At 36.1% G+C, this 24,654-nt stretch overlaps 1 protein-coding gene across 1 annotated transcript; it reads right to left on the reverse strand.

Annotated features, from left to right (window-relative positions):
- Window positions 1-292: 292 nt before the first annotated feature.
- On the reverse strand, window positions 293-22,397 carry LOC142317616 (uncharacterized). Its single transcript, XM_075354172.1, has 3 exons — window positions 22,323-22,397; window positions 17,155-17,402; window positions 293-719 (listed from the first exon to the last, which is right to left on the reverse strand). Exons 1-3 carry the CDS (start codon window positions 22,395-22,397, stop codon window positions 293-295), a joined length of 750 nt encoding a protein of 249 aa, XP_075210287.1.
- Window positions 22,398-24,654: the final 2,257 nt, after the last annotated feature.

Here is a 24,654-nt window from a genome sequence, read left to right on the forward strand (position 1 = left end):
GTTACAAGAAGAGAGAGCTACTGTAGATTTTCAAAGATAAACAAACTGGAAGGAGGGAAATCAAACTTCAAATGTAAAAATATAGTTTGGAAAAAAGTTAATGAAAATATTTTTTTACAATTATTGTTATTAAAACAGTTTTGGGCTCTGCAGGTGGTCAAGGGGGAATGAACCTCTCAGTAATTTATAATACTACAGAATGACCAACATTATAAAAATAATTTAGAAATCAGAAGTAAAAAATAATATCTCATAATAGACACAATTTATCCTAATTCAAAAGGTTATAAAATCAATTTTTATCACATGGAAATTCTTCATACAGTTTTGATGTAAAAATCCAAGAAACTTTATCTGTGATCTCAAAGCCAATTTTTTTGTATATTGAGAAAGAATGAGTATTATTCGGGTTAACATACAGATAAGGATCAATTTCTATATCAACAAGATATTTTGTCAAGGCTAACGAAATCAATTTTCCATATCCTTTCCCACGTTCATTATCATCAGTATAAAGCATTCCTAATGCACCATAATGTTGCATTAAACTCCATGCTACCAACTTATCATCTGCTTTTCTGAACAAACCCATTCCTTTGTTGTAAACAATCACATCTCTAGCTAACTGCTCAGATCTGGGAAATTTATAATGCCACATGTCATTCACTCTAGGAACATGTTCCTTTGTCAATTCTCCAATATACATATCTCGTGATTTACTGAAACAAAATTTTGAGATATATCTTCAACAGTAAACATATAACTAGTGATAAATAATAAACTGTGTGAAGCTCAACATTTATTATGAAAAAGATTATTATTATTATAAAAAAAAACCAAGGTTTATTTTTATTAATGTGATGACATTTATAAAATGTTGAACTGGAAATAAATATATGTCATGATATAATGTTAGTGAACTATTATATTTATATTTATTAACTATTACATTTACCATTATTGTAAATTACACAAACCATTAAATCATTCAATTTAAATTTAAATTAAATTATGTTCTAAATATTTGATGAATATCGAATTATTTATTTAGCTATAAAAAACATTATTCTGGACTTAAGAAGTATCAAATGGAATAAAAAAGGGGACTGAATAAAATATGAATGAATCCTAATAATATATATTAGTTACAATGTAGATGAGAAGATTAAATATCACTATCATGGCTCATGTATCACCATGTGTGGGCTGGTGCAGAAAGATTTTTATGATGGAGATGTGGGAAGCGGAGCTGCTTGGCATTTGCGCCTCTCTCTAGTCAGTAGCATCATATAAGAGTAAGAGGTTCCATTCTCGATTGCACAATATATTATTGTTTAAGTTTTTTTTAGGAAATAGAACATAAACCTTATAAAATTTCATCTACACTGTATGTACAGTTTGGAATGTGTTTGGAGATACGTCATATTATGGAGGGCATTAAGCTATAGAAAATAAGTCACAATAGGAGTTCAATGACGAGTGTGACAGATGACATTCAATTGAACCATGACTTCATTTTTATCCGTGACTTTAGAACTGATGAAATTGTTTGAGAGTATCACTCATGGAAGTGCCCATTCGATTTATCATAAAGCTCCTTGAGTTCTGAAAAATCTGTGTAAGGTGTATTTAAAGACTTATGATCCAAAATCAGCAACAGGCTTGACAGAAAATTTGCCTAAGGCTCTAGAATTAATTTTGGCAAAGAAGAAAATAAATGTTTGCATTAAATTGTCTCATATGCTAAGATATGGGTCCATCACTACACTTTTGAGTCAAAATTGATGAGTATGGAGTGACAGCCTTGCCCTGTATAGGTGAAAATGTGTTTGTCAGCTTGAAAAGTCCTCATAACAATGTTTGGGGAATGAATAGGTGTATTGCTCATTGATTTTCTCCAAAAACATGGTTCTGTGAATTCTTCATTCTGCTGCCGACTCTTGGACAAAGTGATAGCTTCCAATAGGAACAAAAGATGCCAGCAGCTGAACAGAAATATGATATTCTGTCACAATAGTGGCATGCCTCATATAGTCATTAGTACTTGGGATAAACTGGATGAAATTTATAGGAAATTTTATAACTTTTACCTTAGAGTCTAGATGTAGCTCTCTGTGATATCCTTGGGGCATGACCACAGGGAGGACATCAATTATAGAGGGACATTGATGTAGAGGAGTTCAGGCGTAAACTGGCTCATGATACATCCTTAAAAGTTTTTATGAAGAAGGGTCCACAAGCTCTCCATACATTATGTAAAATGTGTAGAACTTCAGCAAGACTACATAGAAAAACAAAATTTGTTTTGTATTTTTATTCTTTAACAATTAATGTTAAAACAAAAGCCCAGTTTACGTTTGACTGATCTAGTATATATATATATATATATATATATATATATACACACAATATTAATTTCTTGTAGACTAGATAATTCTGTTCTTTGGAATAAAATGCTATTTAATTTAATTAATATTTAAGATTTTTCCTCATAACTGAAGCTATAGTAAAAATCCTTACTCAACCTTAATCAAAATCTTTACTCAGTCAAAATTTGGATAAAATGCTTTTATATCAAAAGTAAAGAAAACATTTTCAGGGTCTATAAGTTTATGAAAAAAAAATATAAACAACCATTCTACAATATTGAGTGACAAATGTTAAAGAAAGGACCACCCAAACTATAGAAAAAAAATCCATAGATCCGTAGATTTGTAAAATCCATAGATTTCAAGCGTTAACAAGGAGTTAGAGTACATATTAATGTAAATTAACAGAGATAAACAGTAATTAATTAACAGTAGTAAGAGTTAGAGAACATGTAATGTAAAGTGTAACAGTGTGTAATGTTATATTGGACACAAAGTACAATAATACATTTCCACATAGACCTATAATAATAATAATTTTTTTAAATTTTTTTCTCTTATTTACTGCCTCTTGTTTAGTTGTTTTACTTTCAGCCATTCTTTCTTGAACCTTTTTTCCATTCTTCTTACAGCCTCAACTTCTGATGATAACATGTCTGAGACATGGCATCTTTTTCTATTTCTGATACCAATGACGTTCTGCAGCTGACATCAGGTGATGAAAGCTTAGATGGAGCAGTTAGCATCATTGTTATTGAATCAAAATTCGATGCTATTGTTAGTGATGTAATTTCAGCAGCTGATGAACTTGATCAATCTCTAAAGCTGTGCTGGAATCAGCTGAAACAGAAGCTTTCACTGTAGCTGTTCTCTGAGCTATTGGAGGCTCTATAGGTAGTTTTTATATCGTCTGTGTCTAGTGCTTTCTCTATAATTACTTGCATCTCCATTGCACTACTCTCAGATTTTTCCTGTACTCTTGCCGCAAACTCCTTTGCCTTATGATTTGTCAATGGAGTGATTTTTTTGGCTTTTCCAGATATATCATATTTTTGGCTTTATTTATTACATCGATTGGTGGTGTCATGGTCGCAGGTTTTGCTGATTATTTACGCTGCGCCGGTTCGTTCCTTATGTCAACGATGTCAGTCTGGGAATGAGTCTTCATATGTGTAATTGGTTCTTTCCAATGAAGGGGCAGCAGCTGCTTCTTTATAAGTAGTTGTTGGTCGAGGTGTTCTTTGGTTGATAATTTTCTTCGCTTCAGGATAGCTTACTTTTTGAAGTGTTTTAACCTCCAGAATGGCTGTTTCCAATTTATACACTGGGCAGTTCCTTGATCGGCAGTTGTGGTGCCCTTTGCAATTAATTCAGACTGGTGGGGGGGGGGGGTCTTTACATGGATCACCCTGATGTGTTTTCATTCCACACATGCAGATTTCCAGCGCTTCACATTTGGCTGCAGTGTGTCCGAAACATTACACTTAAAACATCGCATATGCTGCGGAATGAATGCACGTACAACAAGCTCTGTGTGCCAGCTCTTACTTTTTCAGAAAGATTCGGTCTATTGAAGGTAAAGGAAGAACCACAACACATCTTTTCATGGTTAGCCTGCGGCACTGAATCACTCCTTGACTCGACATTTCCTTGACTATTTTTTCTTCTGTTCAATTTAAAAGATCACGGCAAACAACAACTCCTATTGATGATTTAGGCGTACTATGCGGTTCCACAGATACCGCGAATTCACCGATCTTCTTCAAAGACTGAGCTTTTTGGCTTTGATTGTCATTAATAGTTTCGACATGCAATCCATTAAAAGTCTTCCGAATTTCCTTGACAGGACCACCAGCACAATTAGTAATCTCTGTGGCTATTAAAAATGGACTAACCTTATGGAAGTTTCCATTCTCATTCGTAATAACTAAAAATCTTGGTTTGGGCGCATTATTGCCAAACAAAGCTTTCCACAAGTCTCTACTGATTTTGTCAGCATCTTTCCTTATTTTCTCTGTCTCCTTACTACGTTTCCGCTTCGCTAGTGGCGAATCGGCTGTTTCTAAAGAAGAGTGTTCACGTGCACCCTCTGCCACGTTAAATTGTTCAAGATGTTGAAGTTTTATCCCTTCTGTAGCAAGGCTAGCCGCCAGGGTACACTCCCACTCCAAAGCTACCTTGGAGGTACCTTGGAATACCTTGCAATAGTACCTTGGAGGTACTATCCGGTACTCCGGTGGAACCGGCATATGTCCTGGCAGAGAGCGGATGCGCAATCTCTGCACTGACTCTAGGTTCCTACTCACCGAAGCTTTCAGAGCTCTCATGCACCGAAATACATGGGCACCTTCGCTGCATGCTTGCCACCGCAGGGAGCATGTGGACAACGGAAGAGTCTCCGTTACACCTGCAAAACATTGACCCTGGCCGCCACATCGCCATCTCTAAATGTGGTATAAATCCACTTTCAAACTCTATTATTGTTCATGATCTGCAGGTGGCTGAAAAATCCAGTCTATCATGGTGACCTGAAGGTGGAAACAGGTCAAAAAAGAAATCATTTCCAAGGAAGTTACTAGGAGCCCTGTTAGCCAGCTACATGTATTGTACGTAAGCACAGAGAAGAAATGCCATGTCCGAGGCCTCAGACACGTCATCAGAAGTTGAGGCCGTAAGAAGAATGGAAAAAATGTGCAAGGAAGGTTGGCCGAAAGGAAAGCCTAGGCGGTAAACAAAAAAAAAAAATTTTATGCGGTATGTTAATAAATCCAATTTCATTGTAACTAATTTTTGCATTTGTTCGATTTCATACGTAAGGAAAATTAATAGTTCTCGTCTATTTAGAACTATAAAAATTTCAGATTCTTTTTTTTATTTTTGAACTGAGAAGGGGCTAATGAACAAAGTAGTCGATGCCCTTGAAAACCTCAAAAAAACAAAAAAAAATAATAAGAATAATAATAATGTCCCGAGTATGGGAAAAATAATAATAAAAAATGTCCCGGATAAATTCCACCCCACACCCGTGATGCAACATCTGTGCACACGTCCGGGGAGGGCAACGATATGATACTTCGGTACCTCTACTTATGTCGGCCAACAGGTAAATGGTCTTGTTCAGGAACTCCTTTTGGAGTACGGGATTGACGTTCCCGAGTTATCCGAGCTGGTTACGGTTGTGCTTCTCGGTTTCGCTGTTTGCAGCTGTGGTGGGGGGCTGACCGTGATATGATTGCTGACGCGGGGCAGAGTGCAGACGGGGAGTGCCCATCCCTCTTCTCGGTTGTGGTGCCGGGTTGAGGGTGGGCTGCTGTGAGCTTGCTCTGCCGAAGTTTTGCGCCGTCCAGTGTGAGTCAGTCAGTTCGGCCTTTGGCAGGGACTGTCCCATGGGTAAAGGTATCGGAGCCCTTGGTGCTACGTGCGAGCCCTGGGATGTCGGTATCGTGGGTCAGGCAGTACCTGACTTACCGGCCCGGGTTAAATTTGTGGAAGGCGGCGCAATGGGGGAACCCAGGCAGGATCATTGATCCGGAGCATGCCCAACCGTCTCTCCGCCCGCTCCTTGTGACATTTTGACTGGCAATACATAGTTTTATGGAAAAAAAAAACAGCTTCTACAACTTCCGTGGCAGAGGTCCACGTAAAAACGCTCGTTCTGGAGAAGCTTTTTCTTCGATAGCGAAGAGGAGGAAGAGCGCGTAGTTTAGTGATAAGGAGGAGTTTATTGTACGAGAAAGGAAGGATCGAACCATGCTTCGACCTAAGAGTAGAGGACCTATTCCTAGGTATCTAATAATAAAGAAAAAGGATGGTGACTTTTCTAAGTTCAGCCCCTACGTAATTGCTCATGGCATCACTGAAGTAGCTGGAGGACCAGTGAAAGATACAAGAAAGACTGCGACGGGATTATTTGTCGAAACTGTTATTTGACGACTTACAGTCGTCGCGATTATTAAAAGCAAAAAAGATTGGACTTTTCGGTGTTGTGGTTTTACCACACGGTACTCTAAACAGCTCTAAAGTTGTTGGACAAATTACCAGCCACACCTAACGTGGCAGAGGGTCCACGTAAAAATCCTCGTTCTGGAGAGCCTTTGTCTTCTCAACCGAAGCGAAGGAAGTGTTGAATTTAGCGATAAGGAAGAGATTATAGAATTGGAGACGAAGAAAAGAGACGTATTGGTTTAAACCAAAGAATATTGGTTCAGTACCAAAGACGGACAGAGGACAGACGGTGATTTTTCAAAAACAAGTCCTTTCCTGATAGCTTGTGGCATCTCGGAAGTTGCTGGAAGACCGGTAAAGGAGACACGAAAAACTGCTGTAGGGCGTTTCGTAGAAACAGTTAACGACTTCGGATATACGGCGCAAGGTGCACAAGAAAACAGATATGAGTGTGAGCAGTTACACCCAGATGACTCGTGCAGGGATCCTTCTGTCTGCGTCAACTGCCATGGACACCATTCTGCAAGGTCTAGGAATTGTCCTATATACAAACAGGAAGTAGGTTATCCAAGAAATTAAGAACACAGAAAGTGAGCTACTTTGATGCAAGAAAAATTGTGCTTGCCAGGACACCTAAAACAGCTTCGTATGCGGAAGTTGCAGCTGCTCCTGCGGCTTCTACAGCTTCTATAAAATCAAAGGATGTGCTTGCAGAATTGGCACCAGCCTTAGCTACGATGATCGAACGTATGTATCATCGAGGCCAAAATGAAGAGTCGTCCATCAAGAGAAAGCAGTCCGAAGCCTATACAAAATAAAGTAGTTAGATCGATCGAAAGTAGCACAGTAAAGCCAAAATCTGTTTCTACAATTAAAGCAGTAGCCGAAAGGAAAACTGAACCAACTAAAGGTACAGGAAGTAAAAATCCTCACTGAGGGATCTGCGAAAACAGAAGTTATGATTCTGGAAAAGGATAGTTGAACCTCCGAAAACACAAAGACTGTTCGAGGAAAGGGTGAGACAACCGACCGCCCACGCATTTTAGCTGTAAGTACATCCAATATGGACTGCGATGTACTTTTGTCTGCGCCAGCGAAGCGGTGTCATCCAACGCCGAGAGCTGGAGATCCTCCGAGACTTACGGCGGGGGAATTAAAGACTCCATCTCGGAGGACTCGGAGACAATGGATGTCAACATCGAAGCCCTTCGCAGGATGTTGACAAGGACAACATTCTGTTGAGGATGTTTAAAAGGATTAGAAAGGATGGCCGAAAGGAAAACCGAGGCGATACAATTAAAGGAAATTGATTTTATATTTTTATGGATAATTTATAGATATGTATGTTTTAAAATAATTTTTAGATATGTCTAGTTTCATGCGAGATATTAAACAACAAGAACTCTTTACACTCTTGTCATAATTTATATATCAATGTTTTTAACTTATTTTGGAATGATAATTATACTGGAGTTTTTCACTAGATGTAAAATTTGAATTGATTGACAATTTTTCAAAAGAAATGGTTTCTTATTTTTAAGTGGCAAGGACAGTTTACACCCTTGCCGTTTTGTGTTCTTTTGGGTTATAGTCCTATGACAAAACCCAAGTGTTTTAGATAATTTTTATTGACAAGAGAAGTCTATTGACTATTGACTATTGACTATTGACTAGTGTTTTATTGCTGGGAGTGAATAGAGGAAATAGTATGTTTTTCTTTTTTTGTTGTGGAAGGGGTAATGACCACAGTAGTCGATGCCCCTAAAACTTAAAAAAAAATAAAAAAATATTTATATCATCTATAAACATAAAAGTCAATTACAACAGTACTCAAAAAGTAAGGAATGTTTTTTTTTACATGAACAGTACAAGTAGAGTGATAAAAGTGTTGTGCTTCCTGCAAGATTCAGTCTTCATCAAAATTACCTAATCATTTAGTTATTTATTTGTCACTAATACTTGCCACTAAAATATAATACAGTAGAATGAAATTATTCATACTGATGGTGTATTGATAAAACAAGTTACTGGGTTTACTGAATAAAAATAAGTATCTACTGTTAAGAGACTAGTTAACAGAATAAGTGAACACTTTTAAGCATAAATTACCTCTTGTTTTAATTGAAGGAAAGCAACCTTTTACTTAAAAGTAAACACTAAAATTATTGCGGTGGATAAGTATTCTCTTATAAGTGATTACTTAATTGTAAGAACTCTCTTATATTACGTAATATGTTGATATTAGTAACAAACTTATTCTAAAATGTTTGGTTATAGTTGTAGCTTTTAAGTTCTTTATTTAGTCATTTGATATTGCGAACAAAAGTATCAAATACATCTTCGAGTAGGGAAGAATTGCCTGCAGATATTAGTTGTGGACGGCTTTTATTTACAAAGATTTTTAAAGATCGTGCTGTCATTTTCAAAAATCCATGATTCCGTCGACTGTACAGGCCAACGAAAAGGTACTGATAAAATATGAATTTGTTAGAAGTTCTGGTAAAAATTATACTGTTGGAAAGTTAAAAAAAACTTCTTAACAATATGAAGACGGATGTAAAACAGAAAACCGATTGAAATAGTTCACGAAACAAAAAAAAAATTAAACTTCTTGAATGGTAAAAAGCGTTTGGGAAATGTTAAATTACGAATAAAAAAATTGTAGTAGTGAAACTAACTATGAAATCGAACACAATGGTCTGCTGTCAGAATTACGAGAATAAGTACAATTGTAGTAAGAATGATAAAATTAAATATTAATTGAATAATTGTAGCCCTATTTAGCTAAAAAAAAATTGATTTTTTTATTTTGATCGGTTCTAATTTGTAAACTAATTCCACAATCATGTACGGTTCCAGGCTACTGAATGTTTACATTAATAATTATTTCAGTTGAATCACAAGTGACTTGTACATTGAGGGTCTCAAATCCTTTTCTGTTAATATAATTACCTCTGAATGCAAATAGTTTTTTAATCCTGACTTGTGTGCAATCAAGTGCACTAATAACTGTCAGTATCTGAAATCTCTTAGGCCACTTCTCTTTAGCTACTTCCATCACCTGTAAATCGGATAGAAATTTTATCCATAAATAGATCAAATGCTTTTTCCATTATGCTGTCGGCTCGCTATTTATAGTTTTACAGACTGTTGGGTGGTGAACACCACCAAATCTTGCACAACTCCGGTTTGAAATCCATTGTCATTTATGAATCACAAAAATCTTTCCATTTTCTGATGCGAGTTGAGAGCTCATCCTCTAGTTTCACCTGCTTCTCCCAAAAAGTGATCTAAAAGGTAATCTATGTTTTTGCTTTCACATCGCAATAGAATCTTTGAATTGCTGTGGCTAACATTCTTTATCTCTAACAGAGTCTTCTCTTTTCAAAATCTTATAAACCCTGCCATATGTCTCAGATTAAAATGCAATAGTCACCAGTGCTGTAATCCAAGTATTATCAATAGCTACCTTAAAAATAAATAAACGTTAACTTATTCATTTAAGTCAGTTCTTGTTTTTATTCAACTAAAAATAAGACATTATTGGAAAAACTCTAACCTTAAAAGGTAAACAATGATTAAACTACAAGTTTACGTATTGTAATAAGAACACTTAATTTTTAAGGAATCCTTAAAAAACCTTGAATTTTTATTCAATTCATTATAAGCAAGTACTTAAAATGTTATAAGGAAGAAGTTAATACTTTTTTCATTCAACACTATTTTAAATTTATGGTTTTAATAGTAAATCTTTCTACAATGTCTTTTAAAATAGAATCTTATTTTTAACCTTATTACACATACAAATATCATTTAACACTAAACTTTTTGCTTTTGTCAAAAATATAGTTTTTTGACATCAAAAATATACTAAAATTTAAACATCAGTCTATTTAATATATTTTTAGTTACACACAATATGTAGTTCTTTATTACTGACATTCACAGGATTATTGATTTCATGAATTGCATCATTTCTGTAAAACAATTATATTTAAGAAAATACTAATAAATACTCCTTTTATGAAACAAGGGATTAACTTTAACTAGGACAGAATTTTGATAAAAACTCCATGTCACTTTCCAGTTACTAAAATCTGAAGTATTTAAAACTGAATTTGGGACAGGCAAGGTTGAAGTAACTCACTATTAAATAATACTTGTAGGAGTTAAAGTACTATTTATAGATAATAAAAGGAATTAGCTGATCATCGATAGAGAACTCTTTTTTGGTTGATTACCCGTTTTGAATGAGAAAACAAGTTGTTTCTAGTGTGGAGTCACAAGAACTGAAGAGGTGGTGAATTATTGATATTGTCCAAAAAGGACTGTTTCCTATTATTTATAGTTTATGGCAACATTTCAAAATTAAATTACAAGGGAATGTACATTTATTTGTTGATGATAGTAATGTTCCTAAAAGATAATAAATAGGAATTAGTCTTACTAAAATTTAAAAACAATGGTTTGATAAGATCTATTAATATTAGATTAAATAAAATTTTTGCCACTCATATTTGGGCTCCACTTGAACATCTCAAAGAAATTATGTAAATAACTACATATTTAATCAGATAAATTATTTTTTGACATTTCATAAATCTATATTCTATATTTTAACCACAACCTTCATTAATATGATAAAGCTTCTAATTTCAGGAGGCACATATAAAAAACTACTTCAGAAACAATCAACGGTGTTCATTCATCTACAATAAAAGAGCTCTGAACAATAAATAATTGTATTCCATTACAAGAATTACTTTTCAATATTCCAGTCTATTTTATTTATAAATGTCAACAGGATTCATTAGAAGAATACAACATAATTATGGCATTAAGAACTACTAAAAGGAGTTCATGCGGGGAAAAGTTAAAAAAAAATTATTGATTACTATATAAAATTAAAATAAATTATTTAAAGTAGTATTAATTATTCTACATAACATTAATATAACAGGAATATATTTATTGGATATGTAGTTTATAGAAGTAATGCTATGATTTTAAACATTTTGCAATTGTTTTTGTTCTTATAATAATAAACGTTCTATAACACCTAGTAAAGATCAAATTGTGAAATCAGAACTGTAATCTGTTTATGGAATTTTTTTTTTTAATGCTTTTATTTACAGTCACATCAACAATTACAGTCATTAGCGACTAAAGTAACGCTATCATGTAGTTTACATAAAACAACAAAAATCATAAACAACAAGAAGAAACAGGAACAATAAAGAATAAAAATAGGTAACAACAACAAATACAAACTAAAATACATAAATCAGACAAAAAACACTAAATCGAATTCTTCATTCCACTGTAGGAGAGGAACCACAACAAACCTTTTACACCTTCTTTCTGGTTTAATAGAAATTTCATATCTGAACCGAGGTCTAAGTTTAGTGGGATGGTTCCAAAGATTGGGCAATCAAAGAGCATATGGTGCACGGACCATTTGACTTTGCAAGCCTCACAGATCTTTTGAGGAGACCCAAATAGATGAGTGTGGTTAAGCTTGGTGTGTCCAATCCTTAGCCGAGTTAAGATGACTTGGTATCTTCTATTGCTTGGGAAAAGAGGTTTCTCAAGCACATTCTCTTGGATGTTATGTAATGTTCTGGGGGTGGAGTCCATTGATATTCCACTGTAGGATTGGGTCACGAAGATGGTGAATTTTGTCTGTATATAAGAAATTCTCCGCAAAGGCGACTAAACACTAATATCAGCGAGCGGCTACCATCAAGAGGTAACTTGGCGGTGCTGTCATTACAATCCCATCAGACATTCTCGTAGCTTCAGCAGCTTCAATTGATTCAGTAGTCGGGACATGATGCGCCAATTTATTTATTACACGCATGAAACTACTTGTAATACTCCTTTCTGGTGCTTTCAGGTATGTTTCTCGAAGCATACGCATCAGTTACATCGTATTAGATGTGTAATCTTGTGATAACTCTAGTACTGCTGAGTTACCCCTGCAGCGTTCCAAGAAGCTTTTGAAGTCTATATAAGGGTATCCTTGGCTTGCAAGGTCTCTACTAGAGGTTCCAGGCCTGTGTCAAGCCTATCATCATCATTTTTGGCTTTTTGGATCTTGTTTTGCTGACAGGTCTTTGGCTAGAAAGATTGGTTGGTGCCCCTACTGCATTCCCAATGTCTTCCTGATGATCGTCTGTGCTAGAGTTGGTGGACAGTGCCTTCTTCTGTGCTTTCTCAGAGCATCTGGAGGTTGGCAAAGGCTAGGAAAACCGGTCTCTGAAATCAGATGGTTTGTACTCTCTTGAGATGCTCCTAGGCTGCACGGGTTTCCCTCTTGCAGGTTGCAATTTTTTGCTACATTTCCTGGTTGTTTACAGAGGAAGTAGGAAACAGCATCGGCCGGGATATATATCCAGTCTGTGAATCATCGTAGGTTAGGTCCATGGTATTTGGTAACTTTACGGGCCGAATGTTGGAACAGTCAAATTTGGAAGGTTATGCAGGATTATCTGGCTGCATTACCCCAGTTAGAGAATATTAATGCCCCAGCAAGCTATTTTAAATATTGTCTAGTACTTACCAGCCCCAAGACCAATTCAAACACAAATATAATCCCTTAAAGTCACAAATAAAATAAAAATATGTAGAAAATAGTCACTGAAATAGTCAATTAACATGTCACATAGACAGCTGTTCTATATTTATGGAATGTACTACATTCCATTATATTTATACATGTATTTTTATACATTGTATTTATGGAATGTGTTACTGCAGTAACGTGCAGTATAGTGAAATTCAGAAATATGAAGTGAAACTGTGATGAGTGATAACATTATTTGGAGATGGGTCTGGTTGTTTAGTGAAATATGAAAGAATGTGAATATGAAGTGGTAGATCATATTTGATGAATGATTTGGTATGTAGGTTAATAAAAAATTCGCATGGACTGAAATTTTCAATCCTCTCTCTACAGTTAACTGAAATTTTATGACTAACTGCATGAAATTGTCATATATCATTAATTATCTAATATTTTGTGCACAAAGGATGTTTGGATTAACATTTGTTCTTGTGAACAAATATTTTGCATGTTACATGACATTCCTGATAACATTATTTGGAAGTTTGTGAAGTATTGAAACAAGAGATAAGTCTTGAGAGTTGTAAATGCACTTGAATTGACGCAACAGGCTCTACAATGGAAAGAGGCTACCTCCCGACAATAAAAAAAATTTCTAGCAGCTGATCTGAGAAAAAAGATAATGATGCTATTGTGAAACACGGAAAAAACTACAATATGCTATTCAGAAAATGGGCAAAGAATGTTGGTTTCTAACATCTTTTGTTCCACAGTAATGTTCAGCAGAACTTTGCAGTTTACCATGTTGAATCTCAGATTTCTTGAGTGGGAACAACTGGACCAATCAAGGGTCCAATTATTGTGAGAGGGTAGATCTTACATCAACTAGACTCCCAACAAGAGTCCAGCTGATGTTAGAGGATAGATGTAAGAGGAGCATAGCCCCAACTTGGCATTTATCATTATCACCTCTTCCTACACTTTAAGGAAATCCACAGTGGTCAGTATTTTGATGAAGATGATGAACTTAAGAAAAAGTTAAAAATAATTAATTATGGAGTTAACTGATTTCTTCAGCAGTGGTAAACCAAAACTGGCACTGTGCTTGAATAGTCTCTCAATAATGATGGAGAATACATTGATGTTAAAAAAAAAAATTTCAACTTTGTACCTTAAATTTTACAAGCAAATATTTATTGAGTGATCATTTTAGCTAAGCGTACATTATTAGCATAAATCTTATGTTAACATGTACAAAAGTAAATTGAATATATTACAAGACTACTTTTCAGTATAAGGAAGAAAAATTGAATAAAGTTTTCAAAAATGTAATGAAATACATTGAAGTGCAGCAATTTGGAAATAAGATGTCTGTTGTAACTACTTTGAAGATGGTTTTGCAGAAATAAAACATGAGGTACTTAATGATTTAGTAGTTAATTTAAACATCAGTTTCAGAAGAATCCACTGCATCTGAAGATGATTGTGATATTGAGTATCATTTAGTTTTAAAATATGTTGCCAGAGATGTTCAATCAGTAAGCTTAGATAAAAAAACACTGAAGAAGGCCAGTAATTTTCACTGGTATAAATACAGATAATAAAGAAAAAGGAGAAGAATCAATTAAAATTACGAGGAAGGTACAAAAATAGAAAAAAACTTGATTTGCTGACAGTCTATCATATTGTTAAAAATATTTAACAACATAATTGTTAATGAACTTAACTGGAATTAAAATTTTCAGTGGAATGTAATTCTAAAAATCCTATGAATGAAAAAAATCAGAATCAGAATTACAGTCAATAGAATTATGTAATATTATTATGTTACCGAATTTTAATCCGGTCTATAATTGAAATAGCAGATAAAACTTTTCTATAGATAATTTGGACATTACTAAATTTGATGTTTCTACAGACAGTTATTACCAATCTTAGGTCCCATGCAACTGCGGCCTATGACGGTGTCCCACCCTATATAACAAAAGGACTACCTCTTTTAATAACACCAGTCCTTGCATGGATTTATAACTTAAGCCTAAAAAGTAATGTATTTCTAAAAATCTAAATCTAGCTTTGATTTTTCCTGTGCTGAAGATACCACCTTCATAAGGTGGGCAATTATAGGCTGATATCTTCTGTATTTTGTTGTGTTGTTAAGATTTTTAAGAAAATTATCCACAACTGCTTGTATGGAGCAATGTGCAAATTTAATTCATCCAAGACAGCCATGGTTTTATAAGTGGTAGATCAACAATGACTAATCTTAACCATAGGTTGTCTTTTATTGCATTGTTAGTTAAGAATGCCTCCAGAAGGCTGGTGGATACTGCATATTTTGAATTCTGTAAAGTTTTTGATAGGTCTTGCTTAATATCCTACTCCAAATTTTAATTAAATTTTTAGTAACTTTTTTGGTAGGATGTAACAGGAGAAATACTGGAATGGCTGGACTCATAACTTGTAAATAAATCCTTTTGTGTTAAAGTGGCTAATGAATTATCTGTCGAATATCCAGTTACTACAGGGATCCCACAACTTCAACTAGGGACCATTGTTATTTATTTTTTTTGTTAATGATGTCATCAAAACAAATATTTTGTAATATGTGGATGCCATCAAAAATCGACTGGGCTATTAATAATTGCAATAACTTTTTTGCTTTGCAAAGTGATGTTTTAAAAACAAGATGTTAAATCTGGATAAATCAATGTCATGACTTTGCAAAGAAGAAAATGTCTACATGTTCTGACTATAAAGTAGTTGATAAGAAAGTTCTGCGTGTAACTAATATCTGTAACTTGAGTGTCTACTTTGATGTCAAGCTACTGTTTAATAGCCATATTGATAAGATGGTTTCAAGGCCAGAAGGAATTTGGGCTTGCTTCTTTGAATCACTAGGAGATTTCATAGCATCAACACAATCATATAACTTTATAAGAGTATTGTTAAATTGATATTCGAGTACTACTTTACAATCTGGAATTATTACAGAGAGATAACTAGTAAACAGGTTGAGGTTATCCAGATTAAGCTATAATCTGTGTTGTATCATTGAGGCCTGTGTGAGAGGGACATATCTTATGAAGAGAAATGCAAGACATCTGTGATCTCAGTACAATAAGAACCATGTACAATGCACTCTTTGAGTATGTGACTCTGAATGAATGAATATTTTGACATCAATGTATGTGGCATGATCTAGTGTTTAAATTGCCATTACAAATCAGTTGTTTAATAGCTGATTTTCAAAGTCGAGTGTTCTGAGGTTCAAATCCTAATAGAAGTTTGCCTTTAAATGGATTTGAATAGTACACAGTGGATACATACTTTGGTGGTACATTGGTTGGGGTTCAATTAACCACAAGACTCAGAAACGGTTGGTCTGAGCCTGATCAAAACTATACCTCATTTACATATCATCCTGATCACACTGGGCCACAGGGAGGTTGCTTATTGTTCACTAGTTGAACAGACTGTAACGTACACATCAGGAAAATAAAATAAATAGTTATATGGCATTGGGCTAAAAGTACCCAATATTTCAAACAGAAATCAAAGTATCTATCTATACATATAGTGGAAATTTGGCTCCTTTGGAAAGATGCGTTCATGCATTAAACTTTTTTTGCTGCAGTAATGATTTGGATGTCTGGGGCACAAATTGGAGTGCTTTCAAAAGGAAATTAATTGACATATATCTCTTCTTTATGTTTATGAAATAGTTAGTTCTATACTCAGAATTTCAGTGGTATCATTGTGTTCCAAATGATTTATGTTGCTACAAATACTTTCATTACCTGTTATAAATGTTATGCGTTGATGTTATCGACATTCATTCATGTTACTTGTGAGTATATATTTATGTTACGTGTACATAAATATATAGTGTTACCTGTGATGATTGTGCAACACCAATATACTTAAATGGCTGTTCTACTGTGAAAAATAAAATAAAAAAACATTGGTTAGTTTACAGTTACACAAATTCTACTACTTTTATTACATAAAGAGAAAATGGATGAATGCTCTATACTCCAAAAGAGTGTAGAAGCTTATTTGGGATGCACGTGCTGCTCTCACTATGTGAAAGAGGGTAAGATATGAATATGAAGTCTAGCAGCTACATTTCAGGCAAGCCTATGATGCATAACAAAAAATATATTTATATTTTGATGAAAGTTTATAAATTTAAGTGATTATGAAATTCATAACTAATAAATTTATAAAACTACTGACTAAAATTAATTATTAACATTAGAAAGAATTTCTTACGTTATTGTTAAAGCCTGCTGTTTCTCAGGAGGAAGCCACATTTGAATAAATAACCCATCACTAAAACACGGTTTATTCTTTATCTTGCATAATTGCTTAATAATAGGAATATCTTTTTCAATTACACCCTCAAACACAAGACACACTGACCAGTCAATTCCATCAGTCTCCAAGAGTAACTGTTTTACTTTTTCATCATCTTTAATTTGTGAATGTACCATAACATTATTGATCATTGTATCCTTAAGCTGTAAATTAGAAGTTAAAACATTAATTTAAAATGAACTTAAATTTTTATTAATATATAAGTCACATAAATTATTGGTTGTTCATAAAACTAAATAAAATCTTTATATTTAAGTTGTTAAATTTTAGAAATCAAAAGAAATTGTTAAAAAAATTCTTTTAGTCACTGAACAAAAAGTACTTAAATGTGTATTCTAAGAATCCAACTGCTATATAAATTTCTGTAAAATTTCTATGTGTGGCTGAATTTCTGTGCCACTAAACATATTATTTTCTGTAGGGTATTAGTTTAACATGTATGCACATATGAATATGAATTGGTTTCTTTACTTTGCAGGTTCTAAATGGCTAGGTCGATTTTTAAGTGGGTGACAAAATTCTCATAAAAGTCTCAAGAATACCAAAAATTAGTTATAAAAAAACTGCATTATGAAAAGCAGTATGAAAAATAAATCAACCATATAAAATAAAAATAAGAAATGTAACTGTTAAAATATTAAAAATGGCATGTAAAGTATATAACAAAACAATTTGTCATTCTTCTCAGCATGTATTCTAAGAGAAATAATTTTTTTAGTTTAAAATTCAAATTTAAATTTATTCTCTGGACTATCAATACAATAAATATCTTTGTTTTGATAATGAAAACATTTGGCTTGTGTAGAACAGTTGTTAGTAGTGGAATAGAAGTTAGTATTTTTATTTGTAAATTACTGTTAACAATTACTGAATCCAACAGTAAACATCTACTCAGATTAGTTGCAGGGAAGCTGTATTGTCACTGTTACATTTGATGATTATTGTTTAGAATTATCTAAACGCAGTAGTAATTAGGTTTAAAAAATATAAAAAAATTCTATGCAAGCTTTTGCTGGATACAGAATAATAATTTTTATTTTTTATTATTTTTTTATTCATATATTTTCATAAAATTGTACAATATAGAGCCCTGCTAAGATGTAAGACTTATCAGAATGTTCCCGTAATAGGATAATTTGAATACAAGATATTTAACAGTACAACCCGGAAAAAATACAATGAAAAATAAACTTATATCCTTAGTAAATAGTTAAAATTTTATCAAACTTAATTAGAGTGGCATCATAAAGTAAAACCAAAGTAAATAAAAATTAATTAAATATTTGATTAATTTATAAAATTTTATAAATAGATTTCAGTAAAAAAAATAATTTATAAGCTTAGATTAATTATAAAAAAGCACGTAAAGGTAACTTTAAATTCATGTATAATCTAAATTTAGGCAAATCTTGCATATTACAGATTAAACATTGTAATTTAAAGTGCAAAAATAAATAATACACAGATCATACATTTTAAAATAAAATACAAAAAAAGGCGGGCACATGCTTTATGTTTCGTTACATATGATTTTGTTAAATGTTTTTGCCAATTTTTAATAAATAAATTCCATAAATTTAGCGTACTAACAAGAACTTTTACAATGAAAAGCTTCAAAATCCTGAACATTTTTAGCTGTTTCTTGTGCTGTGAGTTTTAACACAGTTCTAACCCCAATGTTTTCCTTTCTTATCCCCAAAACACAAATATAATTTTAGATAAACCGTTCGTACCAAGAAATATAAATCGTTCGTGAAGTATAAATCGTTCGAACGAATGAATCGTTTGTGCGCTACGCGCAGCCGCCCGGCGCACCGCCATTGGACTGCTCTGCGCCAATAGCAGCTAACATAAAAATGTGAGCACATACAACAAACAAACCTACGCACCATCCTTTTTTATGGGAAATACTAACCGGTCAGGGTGAGCGCGATCTAGCCAGGGGGATCTGCTCCCTGGACCCTCCACGAGTTCGTATCCTCATGTTTGTGAGAATATTAAGTGCTTCAAAGAAATATTGTACGAAAAGAAATATTAGTACATAGACAATATTTTTCTAAACATTTTGGTGTTTTTAAATTTAAAATAGGCTTTAGGAGTGAGTAAATATAGAATTTAGTATTTTTTAATAGAAATATAATGTTTAACGCTAGCCATTCTTTCCCATAAAAAAGGGTGGTGCGCGTGTTTGTTTGTTTGTATTAATAACGGGTAATTGGCTTGGTGACGCCGTCTTCTTTGTTTAGTCCTATGTATGTTCGTTGCTAGTCCAGCTGCGCTGCTATTGGCGCAGAGCAGACCACGTGATACGCGCCAACAACTCTCTCCCGCTAAATAGAGAATCTTTTTTTTTACTGCTAAATATTAACTAATAATTTTAATTAATAAAATTCATAAATAATAAGTAAAAAATACAAGTATAAAATAATCTATGCTTAGAAATTAAATTAAATAATCTTTAAATTAACTGACAACGGACTGCTTGTACTGGGAGAGAGTCGCCGTGCGCAGCCGCCCCGCGCACCTCAATTGGTCCACTCTGCGCCAATAGCCAACTAAAATAAAAATGTGAGCACATACAGCAAACACACAAACAAACCCATGCACCATCCTTTTTTATAGAGAGTGAAACGAAAGTAACAACTATAATACAGAAGAAAAACAAATTCATAGAACAAAAATATTAAATAACATTACGTATAGTACATAGATAGCACATATACATAGGTAATACATAATACAGAAAAAAAATTATAATAAAAGGAAAAATAACTTAAGAAATTCCGGCTAATAAATAATTAATAATTTCTTTTTCACATATTTTCTTTTTATATATTTCCAAAATATGTGAAGGTAATTTATTGAAAATAATTTGAATTTTTAAAATCTTCTACCATGTAGATTAAAGTAATTTAATACCGTGTACATTCTCTTGCGTCGCAAATAAAGGGATACATTGCGTTTTACAATATATTTATAATTTTGGAAAAATAATTTATAGTTGAATTACCGTATCATGCGTATCCTTTACAAAGGTGTCAGTGTGGCTAATATGCTATATGTTGCACCTGTCTGGGCTCACCGCTTGGCTTTTAGGTGTTACGCGGACATTTTTCTACGGACCAAACGACTCCTCTTGCTAGCTGTTATAGGCGGTTATAGAATAGTCTTGCGGGAGGCAGTCTGTGTTATAGCCGGAGTCAAACAAATCGATATCTTGGCTAATGAACGTACGGAACGCTACATTTCAAAGGTAAATAACCTATTGACGTCAGAACGAAATCAGGGGATTGAAGATTGGGGCCTTACGTCTTGGCAAGTCAGCTGAGACGAATCCCCCTTAGGTCGCTACACGCATGGCATATTTCCTATAGTGTCTGATTTAGATGCGATTAGATGGGTTTCCCCCAATTGGTACATCACACAGTTTCTCTCCGGGCATGGTGTATTTTGGGAGAGTTTGGCTAGGTTTCGTTTGGTGGATTCGAGTCAATGCCCGGATTGTGAGACTAATGATACAGTGAACCACGTTATTTATGTCTGTCCCCGATATGAGGTTGAACGTTCACGAGATGTTAGGAAACTTGAGAGAATACATTCCTTTTTCTGGATCTCCGTATTAACTGGATGATCCGCGAGGAGTGGTTTATAGTGGCTGGTTTTCTTCGTGCCCTTGCAGTATGTAGGTCTGCAGAGGGAGTTTAATCGAGGTATTTGATCGTGGTAGGATCCCGGATGGCTAGGATTCCGGCCTAGGCATTGGATTGGTTGGAGGTAGGCGCATTAACATCGTACCACGGTTATATTGGTATTGTTTGTGATTCGATTTGGGCTCCCGCCGGCGGGAGTGGCCGCGCTGCCGGGGTGTGGTAGCCCGTGTGACCGGGGGTGTGACTTCGTTCCGCCGTTGGCGTTCCTGATTGTGATTTGGTAATGCCGCGCGAGACTCCATGATGGGACTAGGTGGAGGTGGGGGGTTTGTCCTCGGCTTCTGCGCGGACCGGAATTTGGTGACGTTCCCCTTGTTAGGCGACCTAATTTGGTCGACTTATTTGGGTATAGGTCTGAATTTCTATGTTGCATAAAACATAATTTTGATGGGTATGAGTGTAGCATCAGGAAGCAGAGCGCCCACGTCTTTATTCTTAACTAGGTCTCCAAGTTTGGAGGGACATTTCTTGAACAGGTCCTGTGTGGTAGCATACCTCCGTCGCTTAAAGGCGCCCCTGGTCCGTCCTCACGCCTTGTGGAAAAGCCTTCGAGCCGGCAAAGAACGATGCGCCACTCGAAAATCGTCCAAAAGAACGGACGTCAAACGACCCACGAATTCATCCACCCAATCAGCCGAAGGTGTTTCAGTAGAGTTCCACATTAAAGCTAGGTTCACGGCAAGAGGGTGTTCGTATTCCAAGCCCAACCAATACTCTCGGGGGTCCTCAGACAAATCATCGTGAAAAGAGACACTAGAGGCAGAGCCCCAATACGGCCAAAGAAGCACTAACCTCCAGAATAACACCAGAGATGGGAGACGAGGATAGAGAATCGGAAGGGTCCAATGGGGCTGAAGGAGCAAAGGCAGGAAGCAGACCATTGCGCCGTAAATATGAAACCTTATTCCGCACTTGCATGGCTGTCTTGGTAGGCAGCCTATCCAAAATATCAGAAGCACAGGGGCCACCACCATCAAGAGACTGACAGTAACCCAACAAGATCTCAGTCTCTTCAATGCTCTATACACTCCGATAGGAACGGTCAGGCGTAAGAGCGGAAACGAAGCCTCTCCTCAAGACGGGCCGCGAGATGACGATGGCGAGAGTGGGTAGAGAGACCTCGTGCAGTCACAAAGGTCTGAGGACACAGTGAACAAGCATGCGGTAATAACATAAGAGAAGGACCGCGACATTTAACGGAATGACAAGAAGCCGCATGAAGCCGAGGAAAGCTCTTCCCGCAAAGACGACAACAGAATTGTAGCGCGGTGTATCGGAATGTAACAAGCGGTGATGACGCTCCAGATCACCAGGCATCTGGAACCAGTTCTGACAAAGCTGACAAACACCAACCTGCCACGGAATCTTGTAGATCACATCAGTAATTGAAGGAAGGCCGCCAGGAAAACGAGATGATTCATCGACCATGATCAGTTCGTTTTACTCTAAGTTCGGGAGCTCGGACGTAAGCTGAGCAACCCTTACTTGTCACCACATGGTCTAGCTTCCTCCCAAATCGTGCAAAAGCAGGAAATAGAAACTTTTCTTTCCTATTTGGGCAAGACTTTAGATCGTGACTACCCTTACAGTGGCCACACACCTCTTTCTCTCGACAATATTTAGAAACATGCCCATAGGCCTGGCACATAATACACCGAATAACGTCACCATAGTCCCGAACCGACAACAGCTCCAATCTATAAATACACGCTCCCGCCGCTGCAACCAATTCTGAACTACAGGAGAAAACTCCACTATGGAGTTTCCATTAGTCCACTATGGACTAATGGGTCTCTTTGTGAACAGATGTTATGACCTTAAGGATCTTAAATCTCTCGCGGAAGACGTCAGGTGGAGGCCTCTCAGATTCGTTTTGGGAGTACAAACATCAAGAACTTCCTCTCTAGTAAAGTCCGTAGGAACTTCGTATACCATGAGTTTCGCTTTCAAAGGGCGGGGGCGTGATAAAACCAAACCTTCGTCGCGTAGATCAGAGCAATTCATGATTTTGTCCACGTCAACACCCACCTGTTTCAAGCAGCACATCACCACTTCTAAGCCGACGAAGACTCTTAACACTAATGGAGTCCTGGCTGGGCTTGATAACTTTTTCCAGGGAAGCAATAGCCGCCCCGGAATCCAATCGGGGTTTACCGCTCGCATCTTTTTCGGAACGAACAAAGACAACATTCCCGGACACAGTGGCAAGGCGAGCGGAAGCAACGGAAGGAAAGCTCAACGTCGGGGGGCACAAAGGTCTTCCTCCGACAACTTCAGCACGACTCGACGAAATAACAGTCGACGCACAGGAAGAAACAACCTTTTCAATAAGAACGGACAAATCCTCCCGTTCACGCAGACGACCCAGCAGGTACGACCTAGCCGCAACAACTGAGCGATGCCGTCCTGCATAACCTTCAGTTGGGCCTCAAAATCCTACATGGCCCCACCCCCTTTCCCGACCACCACGCCGCTTGTTCCAGTCGCAGAGAGCAAGGTGGTACCGCTGCAAAGAAGCGAGGCCGCGACATACAGCTGATCAAGGCCAGAATCAGCAAAAGACGTAGAACCCTGCGGTAAAGCTTCTGAGTCAGGCGGCACAGCAACGGATTCAACTATACCAAGCTTAAAGCGAGGATTACCTCGCAGCTTGGGTGGGAACCTGACCTTACGCAGAGAGTTCTTAGTAACCCTATCGGCAGCGATATCCAACACTGAAGAAGTCAAAATTTCACGAGAAAATCAGTCCGAACAGGACCAGCGGAAGGAGGAGCATATACCAAAGCCTGGGTCAAGACGGGGGGACGACCAACAGACACCATATGGTCAACTTCTTCAACCTCCTCGGACTCAGATGAGCCGGCAGCCCCGCCTCGCAAACGCAGGGAAGAGCCACCCTGAGACAAACACGCAGGTCGATTTCCAGGGACCGATTTATCAGGAAAACCACACAAGCGTCTTAACTCAAGGCAACGCTCCTCTAGTTCCCGTAATTCCGCCAATCGAACAGCAGAAGCTGGGACAGGTGACCGAAGAGCAGGCCGGAATTTTCATAACGCAACACATTGCTTCTTACTTCTCTCCATTGACGTTCGATTGTCTGCGTATGTGCCCCAGTGTCCGGAAATTGTATGTATGATTCACAGTTAAGTGTTGGAAGCCTCCTGTTTGTAAAAAAATCATAAGATTTCCAACAGTCACTAATAATTGTAGGACCTGGGTGCACATAGTCCTTTATAATGCGAAGCAAAGTTTCCTTATCACGTGTTGATACTGGAACCGTGAAAACTTCTTTTATGTCTCGTTGTATTCCACCAAATATTTGGTGGAATTCCAGTTTCCATTTATAATTCTGCCGCGATTATATTTTCGTTTACCGATTTTGGCTTCATCGATTTCTACAATTTTGCCTACTTCTCCAACTTTTTTCAAATTAGTACACAAATATTCAAAACAATTTCCCGAAAATAATTGCTCCAATCTACCGCAGTACTAGACGATAAATTTGGCTCACTACACAACATATCTTGCCGAGGTAGCTTTATTACACACCATATTATGGAGAAACGTAAAATAACAGGTAATTCTAACCTAGCGGTGGCTAACCATGTATCGGCGTATTGCGAAATGGCTATGTTACATTGTTTACTTTAATATTTCTTATGTTTGTTAAGAACACGAAGAG

The sequence above is a fragment of the Lycorma delicatula genome, chromosome 1 (assembly GCF_047948215.1).
Source record: "Lycorma delicatula isolate Av1 chromosome 1, ASM4794821v1, whole genome shotgun sequence".
Lineage (NCBI taxonomy): Eukaryota > Metazoa > Arthropoda > Insecta > Hemiptera > Fulgoridae > Lycorma > Lycorma delicatula.

Excerpts from the sequence above, each read along its gene's own strand:
- LOC142317616 (XM_075354172.1), bottom strand. The coding sequence starts at position 22,397 with ATGGTCGATGAATCATCTCGTTTTCCTGGCGGCCTTCCTTCAATTACT. Across the intron at positions 17,403-22,322 it reads TCTACAAGATTCCGTGGCAG|CTTAAGGATACAATGATCAA; the intron begins GTTGGTGTTTGT and ends TCTAATTTACAG. Across the intron at positions 720-17,154 it reads CAGCAGGCTTTAACAATAAC|TAAATCACGAGATATGTATA; the intron begins GTAAGAAATTCT and ends ATTTTGTTTCAG.